The 11,673-nt window shown below is 42.6% G+C and overlaps 1 protein-coding gene across 3 annotated transcripts in view; it reads left to right on the forward strand.

Annotated features, from left to right (window-relative positions):
* Positions 1-11,673, forward strand: part of zdhhc14 (zDHHC palmitoyltransferase 14) — a 34,459-nt gene that overhangs the window by 20,074 nt on the left and 2,712 nt on the right. For all 3 annotated transcript variants that reach the window (XM_079286967.1, XM_079286969.1, XM_079286968.1), the window contains exons 5-9: positions 3,812-3,949; positions 5,298-5,349; positions 6,802-6,904; positions 7,141-7,250; positions 8,948-9,053. In XM_079286967.1, the coding sequence (XP_079143093.1) occupies positions 3,812-3,949; positions 5,298-5,349; positions 6,802-6,904; positions 7,141-7,250; positions 8,948-9,053 (509 nt within the window). The remainder of the gene's footprint in view (positions 1-3,811; positions 3,950-5,297; positions 5,350-6,801; positions 6,905-7,140; positions 7,251-8,947; positions 9,054-11,673) is intronic.

The following is an 11,673-nucleotide window of genomic DNA, read 5'->3' on the forward strand; positions in this document are numbered from 1 at the left end:
CTTTTACCTTCTGCTCTCAAAGCTCCGGGCCTCCACCCAACGTGGCTCCAGATCCCAAAGTGAATCAGTCAGTTCAGAGAGAAACTAGTGGTACAGAGAATAAGGTCGTATGTTTACTGTATGATGAGTGTCCTAAATTTACTTTAAATGCAGATTAGATATTTATTGCAGGTTATATTTAGTTAGTTTGCAAGGGTTAAGCTACAGCTCACATAAAATGTCACTACACTTGATTCGTTACTTTAATTTTCTTTTCGGGTTATACTCATTGGTTTTTAGATGCCGAGACGGCTCGGTTGGAGCTGGATATCCAAAGGTGCGATGAAAAGGTTCTTTTGGAGTTGTTAGGAGCGATGGTCCGGCCGGACCCTCGGACTCCTCCTGCTCTTTGCAGCAGAGTTCGGCCAACAGTCCACAAGGCTCTGTACAAAGTCTTTCTAGGGCGGCGGCGTTCCTCCGTTGTTCAGTTGTTAAAGTCGAGCAGTGGGGAGAGGAAAATCTCCGTCTTCCAATTCTTTGTCCACGGACAGCGGTCTTCTTTCCGTGAACCGAGACGAAGTCCTCGAATACTTCAGTTGCAATCGTCCGTATCTTCTTCTCAGAGCGTCTGGACAGCTTGTGTAGAAATCCCGTCTTGCTGTTTGCAAGTTACTTCCTTTTATAACACTTTTGGGCTGCCTCTCGCGTCTCTCCCCCCTCTTCCTCAACACGGCCTCCCTCAGCCCATGATTAACATGACATCATTGATTTGGTGCATGTGCTTCGAAAAGTACCTAACTTTTGTGCGTGTGTGCATGAGGAAATCACCCCAACTTCCCTGTCTGGGCGCTTACTTAATCAAGCTCTGCGTGTGTCTGGGTGTTCAACATCTGTTGTACTTCCCCTTTTCCTACACTTCGCACTACGCACTTCGCACTACGCATTTCTAACACAGATTAGTTATCATAATCACAGTTACAGTTGTTATAATCAGTTACAGTTGTTATAATCAGTTTACTTAGTACACATTTGCTTACAAAATGATTATTGATCTCATCCTTCATCATTATTGTGCTTTGTGTCTTTTCTTCTCAACCACCATTATTTCCCCATCCCTTGAAGCCAACACCCTGCTTACTTCCTCTTTCTCCGTACTTTCTACACAAAGACTGCACTATACTCAGATACACTTATTATTATTATTATTATTATTATCAGGTTTACATTTGTTAAATCACTCTATGTATTAAACATTCGTTATGTAACGATCATACACTTTATCTTTTGATTACACTTTAACTATTGATCTATATTCTGACTTTCCCCTGATCGTGTATGCATGTTTTCGAGGCAGCTGTCGTGAGCTCAACTCTTCTCGACTGTGTGTGTGTGTGTGTGTGTGTGTGTGTGTGTATATGTATATACGTATATATATACATGTGTGTATATATATATGTGTATATGTATATACATATGTATATATGTGTATATGTATATACATATGTGTATATATATGTGTATATGTGTATATATATGTGTATATGTGTATATATATGTGTATGTGTATATACATGTGTATATGTATATACATGTGTATATGTATATACATGTGTATATGTGTATATATATGTGTATATGTATATACATATATGTATATATGTGTATATGTATATACATATATGTATATATGTGTATATGTATATACATATATGTATATATGTGTATATGTATATACATATATGTATATATGTGTATATGTATATACATATATGTATATATGTGTATATGTATATACATATATGTATATATGTGTATATGTATATACATATATGTATATATGTGTATATGTATATACATATATGTATATATGTGTATATGTATATATGTGTATATGTATATACATATATGTATATATGTGTATATGTATATACATATATGTATATATGTGTATATGTATATACATATATGTATATATGTGTATATGTATATACATATATGTATATATGTGTATATGTATATACATATATGTATATATGTGTATATGTATATACATATATGTATGTGTGCATATATGTATGCGTATATGTATATACATATATGTATGTGTGCATATATGTATGCGTATATGTATGCGTGCGTGCGTATATGTATGCGTGCGTGCGTATATGTATGCGTGCGTGCGTATATGTGTGCGTGCGTGCATATATGCGTGCGTGCGTGCATGCGTGCGTGCATGCGTGTATGTGTGCATGCGTGTATGCATGCGTGTATGTGTGCGTGTATGGGTGCATGCATGCGTGTATGGGTGCATGCATGCCATTGCATTGCACAGATACAGTATGACATGGTGTCGCTGTTGGTGTTTTATCATCAGTTGTAATGTTAATAGGGTTGCAAAGTTCTGGGATTTCTCAAGGTGGAAACTTTCCATGTCGAATTTAGAGGGAATTTGTGGGAATTCAATGTTATTTGCTCAGGCTGTATTTACCACATCATATGCAGCTGGAAACTAACTTTTACAATTAAATCGGCCATAAGACCTAGTATTGCTTTTTTATGAAATAAGTTTGTGATTTTAATGGAGATTTTCAGACCTAATCCTGTAATCCTAAATATTGATAAGTATTGATGTGTAGACAGAGAGTTGGGATTATAAGAGCGGTTTTAGGTCTTCTGCTGCTTTCCATCCTCTGAGTTGCTTAATTAGCCAACATTAGATTGAGATTTAATGGCACTCTTGGGGAAGAGGAACGTTGCAAACAAAAAAATACATCAAAGAATATTTGCACATAAATCAGAATATATTAGATCCTCATAAAACTGTCAGAGTTGTTGTTGCGAGCTCTTGGTTTTACTTTAAAGCCACCATCGAAGGGACGATGCTACCGAGCGATCAGCTGCCACGCCTGGTCTCTATTAGCAGCTGTTTCTAACACCTCTACCTCGTTCTGATCTTTAGCTCTAAAGTTAATCTGAACCTTCGTAACAGAAATCTGTTATGTCCCGATCGCATCTTTTGCTGAATATAGGCGGATAACGGTCGCTAGATCTGAGTCGTAGTGCTTGTCCCCTTTCATCTCGTCTGGCTAGAGGCTGAGCTGAATGTCCCAGACTGCATTCAGATGCGAGCATTTCTGAATTCCAGACATTTAATTCCCTGAAACGACACCGATATTCAGACAACACTTTGTTGAGATGCATACTCTGTACCAAGGTGGCTGACAGGCAGTGTGAACAAACTGGACAACCCCAGTCGTTCCTGTCTGCGGGAGGAACCCGGCGGCCTGGACAACACTGTCCTCAAACAGCTTGACATATTCCTAAATTGTATCCTGCAAAGTGCTTCTTTCGGCATCTCAACCCTCCACAGACCCAGTGTCAGGGGAACTGTTTCAGCCATACACAGCCATGTTGGGCCTGTAACTTGTATTTACTGTTTTTTTTATAAATAGCCAGCTATGTGAAAAATGTGTATATTGTTATGCCAAGACCCAGAGGGACACTTCCCCTTTCCCCTAATGTCCTAGGGCTCCGAACTCCTACTTTGTATTGGCATGCACTGAAGTAACCTGATTTATTTTTTTGTTTTTTTAAAAGTCTTGTAAATGAAAAACCTGGTTTCATTAATTGAGTGTTGACAAGTCATAGATGTCTTCTGGAGAAGCCATGTGTGCATAACCAGGTTTCTGGCAGGGTGAACATGACTTCAGACGTCAGACCGGAGGAATATCACTGCAGCAGCAGCGTGGTGGGGATAAAAGGATAGACTTCTGTGACTTCTTGTATCTAAAATACTTTCCCTCCATCTGTGTGTCTCTCTCTGTCCATGCAGAGCGCTTTGACCACCACTGTCCCTGGGTGGGGAACTGCGTGGGAAGGAGGAACTACCGTTTCTTCTACATGTTCATCCTCTCGCTCTCCTTCCTCACCATCTTCATCTTCTCCTTTGTCATCACACACATCATTTTACGTAAGTAGCTGAGGGAGGGGGGAAAAGACATGTGCTCAGGCATGGTACACACACACACACACACACACACACACACACACACTCCTCCTGGCTGTGCTCTTGGTGTGTCTCGAGCCAGCAGGTTGTAAGTGGGCGTTGTGAAAACCTGCAGCATTCTGGCTTGTTACCATCTTTCCAGCTGGGAGCAGGCAGTGGACCATGGCCTCCCCATCAGTGTGTGTGTGTGCATAAATGAGCGTATACGACTTAATACCCTGTTCATGTTGTAAGCGTGCAGAAGACATACAGAGCTAAGTGCTAAGACCTGCTTGTCGGTGCTTCAAACCAACGGCAGTTGCAGTCCTCCAGCGCTAACGTACGAGCTGATCGGCCATGACCAGTGACCTGCTGATCTTATATTTCATGATGCACGAGTATGTTGATGTTGCACAAGCACCATGGAAATCAAACACAGCGGCGGCCACACACACGCCGTCGGTGTGGAAGTTCTTCAGCGGGAGTGAAGAGGACAAAAAGCTTACAATTTGTAACGCATGGAAGTCCAAAATAAGCCTTGACAGAACAACCTTAAAAACATTTGGAACAACTAACTGAATCAGACACTTAATCTATTTATATTGTCATTCACTTCCATGCATGCCGCTCAGACTAATTGGCTCTTCTGCCAACAACAGTGCCGGGTCTCTCCCTCGCCTCCTGCACCATGTGCAGTCAGTAGGCAGGAGATAATATAATATAATAAGCACACCTAGACATTCTTGTAAAGAGATACAAATTCATAAATAGTTTTGTGTAAATAAATAGTAGATGATGGACAGTTGACTCTATAACAGGCAGTACACAGTATAGAATAATACATTCTGTGATTGTTCTCTAGGTATGAACATCTCATCTTCACTCCACTTAACTACATGTGGCCCAAATAATTCACGATGATATTGTAATATTTATAGGAAATCAATTAATTTTATTTCTAACTTTGTTCATCGTTTTTGGGTCTCTTTATTAACACTCAACATACAAGTGTAGGGAGGTGAAGTCAGTCTGTAACCATAACTCTATAAAAAGCAAGACTGGAAAGCCACAGAAATAATTAAAGAGATGTAAGATTATGTACAAGATATCGTATGTGTATTAATTACATGATATATATATATATATATATAAATAAATAAATAAAATTATTTTGTTATTAAAGTTATCGTCAAGTGTGTAGCAGTACCCAATATCTGATACAAGTTCCCACATTCAATGGGTGTTGTTTAATGCTGATATGCACCATTGTGTGTGTAATGGTGAACACAATTGTATAATGTTCTAATGGAAACTGGTCTTTCTCTGTTCACAGGCTCCCATCAACCAAGCGGGTTCCTCAACGCACTTAAAGACAGTCCTGCCAGATATCCTTTCACTGAAATCAACCTTTTGGCATTTATTGTGCAATAGGTGTCCATTACGTGTGATTGTCTTTCTTTATATACTTCTCCGTCCATAGTGGCAAGACTAACTAGCCCAGCGAGGGCCCATAAGGTCATTCTGTGGTTCAGAATTACACACATAACATGCCCTTTCAATGCATTCACATCAATCACTCCTTAGAGTTCCTACTAACTGGAGTACGTCTGATTGGTGTCGTTCCATCAGTGTAACGCATCAGGCACGGCAGCTCCTCTCCTCTCTCTGTCGATTGATTCAGTCAGTGTTTGAGCTCCTCTGCTCCAGCTTCACTCCACAGAGATGTCGTGTGAGTGGGATTTGATGCGAGCGCTGCCATGTCTGTCTGCGTGCTAGATGCCGAGTGTGTGAGACGTCTTAAGCTACAGCTGTTACAAGTACCCTGACAGTCAGCTTATTGTCTCGGCACAACATCCGTGATAATCACGAGGACTGTGGTGAGTCAAACGTTGTTTTGACATTGCTGTAAAGTTGAAGTTTCACACCATTTGACCTCGGTGTGTAACTGTAAATCCAGGCAGTAACGGTTGGAAGCAGTCACCCAACGCCACCTCCCCAACACAATATCTCTGAGTAGAGAGGGACAGTTACTTTGCTTTCAATTCAATACGATAATCTGAACACGGATCTTCTAATAAACAAAATCAATAGGCCTGTTTGGAGAATCTGAATTGCTCTCTCCCTCCCCTCCTCCCCCCTATGTTCTGAGTGAGATAACTGTTTCTCTGGCTGATGAATGTGTGCCAAGCCGAGCTGATAATGGTCTGTGTCCTACAGGACTTTAAAGAAAGGGGAGCTGCTGCCGATAGTATCGCAGCAGTCCTTTGTACTTGGTGAATGATGACATGTTTTGTCCTCTCTAAGGAGGAAGAGAGAAAAAGACGAGGGGGATTAAGAAAGAGAAAAGGGTAGATTGTGGGTATTTAGTTGATTTTTACAGACAGACTCGTGGTCTTTGAGTATGTAATGTTCTACTGACCTACCAATATGCCTACAGGGACTTAGTGTCTGGGGCTTATCTCATGAATAAGATATTCTTTTAGAGGCAGTATCCGAAGATATAGTCAAGGGCCGCTGTGTTGTTTCCCCCCCTGTAAAGGCAGGCTTCATCAGTGTCTGTTTTATGTGGAGCAGAGAAAATTAGCAGCGTCCTGCAGTCCCAGCCAGATGAACTGGTAACTAGGAACCATTGGCAAGAGGGGACAGCCCTGAGGCTGTGGGTCAGTAGCCTGGCTGTTAGAACTGGTGGATATGTGGTCCATGCTGTCTCCATATGGGTCCATCATGTGTCTGTCTTTGTGTGTCTGGGCTTTCACACTATTGTCTTTCTGCCACAGCTTTTATTCATTCATTCTCACGTCTATTGAAACAATTATTCCTTGACGCAATTGTGTCACTGTGCTGGAGGTGGTGGTGTGTTTCTTTTCGGTCTGGTCCATAGTGGGCCTCTCGGGCTTCCATACCTACCTGATCAGCTCCAACCAGACCACCAATGAAGATGTGAGTATGAAATAGACATTCACACGTCACGACACGCGTGCTGAAAAGAAACCGAACCCAACATTTAACATCCATATAAACAGAAAAATGGGTCTGTTATTGTGTCATGAGTTCGATCCCCGTTCGTGCCATAAACATATTTAGTCTTAGACAAGTCACAACACTCAAACATTACCTCTGTGTTGCACCGAGTGGTGACACTTCAGGTAATTTATCTGTTGCATGGTCTCTTCCAGATAAAAGGTTCATGGTCTTCTAAAAGAGGGAAGGACAACTATAACCCCTACAGCCATGGCAACATATTCACCAACTGCTGTGCAGCACTGTGTGGACCCCTGCCACCAAGGTATGACAGTTTTACGTGGTGTTTTATTAATTCTTAGATGCCCACATGATGACATGTAAGCCCTATCATTCACTGCTCTGAGAAAACCCAGTAAAAAGTCACAGCACCTGTTATTACCCCCCCCCCCCCCCCATTGTAATTTTGAGTTTTGTCCAAAGGCTAAACTCGAGCAGTTAGTCGACTCCTTTTGATGTGAAGAGCTGCTTTGAAAGCAGTCCGCCCGCAGACGTTTCTCTATACATAGCTCCTGAGATACAGCACTCGTGGAAAGGATTTCAAGCCTGTTTTAACCAAATCCAAGATCAAAGTTTGCTTAATATATTCGATTTCACACTTTTGCTGCTCATGTGATTTAACAAGAATACAGGCCAACTGTCACAGCTACGTTCTCATGTCCATGTGACTGTAGATGTCAGTGCACATATCCCAGCTTCTTTCACTTCTGCTTTTTGCCCAACAATTCTCATTACTCATCCGTGAAGCTGCAGTTCTTGATTCCTGCGACAGAAACTGCTCTTTCCTTCTGTCATCACGGTTCATAATGTGTTCGTGCTCACCCCCTCGACAGAGACGCATCCTATCTGCTCTTATCTTTACTGGCCACCGTACCCACTTTGTAGATACAACACTCAAAATGATGCCGTCAAGAGGTCACAATCATCTATTTGCCTTTGCACTCATTTAAGAGCACACAGTCTGTAGTTCAGCACATGCATACAGTATCTTCTCAATGTACTAAATACATACAGAGAGGCACATACACTCACACAGAGTATAAGAAGAGCAGCGATGGAGGCTTTTGGTATCATTCTGTCGGTGTGTCTGGCTGTGCTGTGTTCTGGGCATCAGCGTCGGACTATGCAAGCAACGCTGCTCCTCTCTCTCTCTCACAGAGACAAAAGCTTCCTGTATTTGATTACCTGCTGAGACCTTGACTCGCACCTTCTTATGCATCAGCCTACACACGTTCCGCTATTCATTAGGTTGCTGTAGGTTCCCGGAGTCTGTCTCTGTGATTCTAGCAAACTATTTCCACCTGAATCCAGCTCAGTCCCACTGGAACACGCTGTCAACTCACTTTGTCAAATGATTACCCTGCTCGCACTGTTTAACACCTCAACAGGCTGTGTGTCAGTTCAACCTGTATCTGGCTGATAAACAGCCATTATCACATACATCTGGCCCGTGACCACACACGTGGATATATACGCATGCCAAAGGTTCAGCAGGTCATGGTCTAACCAGCTGTGTCAGTGCTGCATTAACGATGGGGCAGAAACTATGATTCACTGCAGGACCTCTATGATTTATTACCAAGTTGTGATTGTATACATGTGTGAGTGGAAGATTAGAGTTTTCAAACTCAAATGTTGAGGCTTGTACACAATCATATCACACATCCACTGACACGCTGTTGTCTCTCTGAACAGTGTAGTACCGCTGACACATGAGGTCCGTTGCACTCTGCTACGCTGAGTCAACCTGGCTGTAGATACAGTATCAGCCGGCTGTAGCACTCAGTGACGACAGTCAGACCATTTCATTTGTACATCTGTGCTTTAAGGCTTTCAGTGCTCCAAAGAATCGAACGGTTGCTCTGCTGTGTGAAATCTGGGTAATGCCATTTGCTTTGTTCATATTTGTGAATGACTGCTCAAAACAATGCTTTTCTTCCCTCTACGTTTCTCTCCGACTAGCCTCATTGACAGAAGAGGCTTTATCCAATCGGACGCACCACAGCTGGCACCGCCGACCAATGGCATCACTATGTACGGTGCCACCCAGCCTCAGCTGAGCCACATGGTAAGACTCTCATGACAGCTACCGGTACTCTGTCAGATGCAGCAGAAGTTCTGTTTACAAGTGCAGCCAAACACACTGTTGTAATGAAGAGGCCAGTCAGTAACTGGACTAACAACACTAACAATGAAAGCTGCTAAATAGAGAAATAGTTACAGGCGGTAGGTATTGTTTGGCCCACCTTTTTCTCATCCAACCAGATTGAAACGGATGAAGTCGCTCAGAATTTCAAAGAGCGAGTCAGTGATGTTTTCAATGTTGCATGTGTGGCTCCACGTCGTCTGTAAATGAGGTCAGCGACAGCGAGGAGGGGTCCTCTGAATGTGGCCGTCGGTGCTGAGGTTGCATCGCACTTTCCCTGATTTCTATGATTCTGCTGTCTCACAGTTTATCAGTCAGAATACTGTGACTCGTACTGATAATCCAAGTCTTGCAGTTGGCCCGAAAAAAGACAACGAGCGGGAATCAGAGAGAGATGATATAAAATGCAATCTATACAGCACAGTCGGTAAACCGATGACATGTCTCTTAAAGGCTTGGAGAGAATAGCTGGTGCGGTGAAGCGGACATTGTTCTAACCTCACTGACCGGTGTCTCTCTGGTGCCTGACTAGAAGCAACAAGTCCGCTGTTGTTCACTTTAGCCGTTAACCTCGCACATGACATGCTCGATTTAAGGCCTATTCACACACTGCTAATAAAACGTCTCTCACTGGTGCCTTCCCTCTGCGACACAGTCGCCTCGTTGTTCTCGTCCACGCTCGACCTCATCCTGTCAGTTCTCGTTGAGACGTGGAACATGAACGTCATCTGTCTCCAGGTCCTAAATGTGTGGACTAGTCATTTTCCCTTACGTTAGTACGTTTAGAAATATCTGTTTTCTGTAGCGGCCCTGATTAGCAGAGTTGTCCTATTGTGCCGGCTGCTGGCCATTTATGTGCACACTGAAACAGAGTCAGCTGTGTGCTTACGCTCCATCTGTTAGACTCGGTTACATGCCGCATCGGTAACACAGGAGGGACTATTTTTGAGTATTCTCATCATCTCCCTGACGCCTACCGATGCAACTCACGGCATCGCTATAAAAATCTTTTTCCTTTAAAAATGCGAGCTGGACCACACTGTCCACATTGTGCTGTAACATCAAGTAGGTTTTTAGAGAGGCTGCTGCTTAATTTAGTTAAAGCATCCGGTCACTTTCATTTGATTACTACAGAGGAGGTGGGTGCTATTTGGACAAAGTCTGTAAATGTACATGAAGTGTTGTGTGAGTGGAAGAGATATAAAGGGGCAGCAGATAAGTGACTGTGTTGTATTAGCTTTCAATGTTAGGTTTCACTCATCGGTACTGTCGGTCGGCCACGTGACGTCTTGGAATGTCTTGATGTCGTAGAACAAGTTGTGCACGGATCAACACTTCTGTGCTTAAAGATGACGGAGAAGGAATATAGTAGACTTTTGGTATTTCTCTCTTTTGTGATATAGAAATTAATAAGCACTGACTTAACAGCCCCCGAGGCCCAGCAGACATTTGTATCTCCACTTATATTGTTGGCTTGTGCCCGTCACACACTCACTGTTTCTACAGTATGTAGCCGGTTACTGCATCGGCGTTTGGGCAGTGACGGCCCTGTTTCTCTGTGAGGTAGTTTAGTCTGTGATGCAGCCTGGGATGAAGAAGCCTGGCAAGCGGTTGCCATGGTAACAGTGTAACCTTGATAACATAAAACCTCCGTCTGGGTTTGGGGGGGCGGGGGGGGGAGCTTGATTGACAGCAGTCATCTCAGCCTCCAGTTAAAGGGTCAGTTCACCCGAATTACAAAGATCAAGAAAAATTCTGAAGTGAGAGATGATGTTTTGTTAGAAGCTTTGTTTTTGCTTTGGCCTTGTCTTCCTCCTTTTCCTTTTGTGAGCTATTTTAGTACAACACACACACACACACACACACACACAGAGTGCAACTTGCTCATCCACCGTTTCCTTGTTCGTGGTCCCACATTGAGTGATGAGTCACTGTCAGTTTATTAAAGGTAAATGATGAGCAGAGGTAGTTTCCTGTTCTTCTTAATCGGGCCAGTTCAACCAAATGTAGTGCGAGTTATTATCAATCACAGCAGACAGCGGTGCGTCTTTTAACCATCTCACCTCAAAACCTGTGTTAAGATGGAAAATAGATGGTGCCAGCTTTGGGACATTTTTATTTTATTTTATATGAACACGGTATGACTGCAGCTCATCATTATTTTGATTGTCAATTAATAATTTGGCCTGTAACATGTGAGAAACATTAAAATGACTCCACCACTTGAATGACATAATCCTGCGGTGGCATGTTGACTACTGTAAACAGTTTAGTGATGAAATCGAGGAATAAAATACAAATATAGGATTAAAAAAAGCTCTCTCATCCTTGTCATCACTGCTATGTGTGAAAGCCAACCAAAACATTGCCCGTGCTGCTTCACATGCTGTCTGCTATCCAAGGTTAGTCCATCAGCAGGCTACGTACATAGTGTTCCTTGTAGTTCTGTGTGTGTGTGTCTGCCGTGTGGGATGGACAGCGCTGATTCAGACTAGATGACTGTTTTATAAAACATGAGTGGGCCTGAAAGTAGAGAGAACAG

This window comes from Melanostigma gelatinosum, assembly GCF_949748355.1.
Source record: "Melanostigma gelatinosum genome assembly, chromosome: 16".
NCBI lineage: Eukaryota > Metazoa > Chordata > Actinopteri > Perciformes > Zoarcidae > Melanostigma > Melanostigma gelatinosum.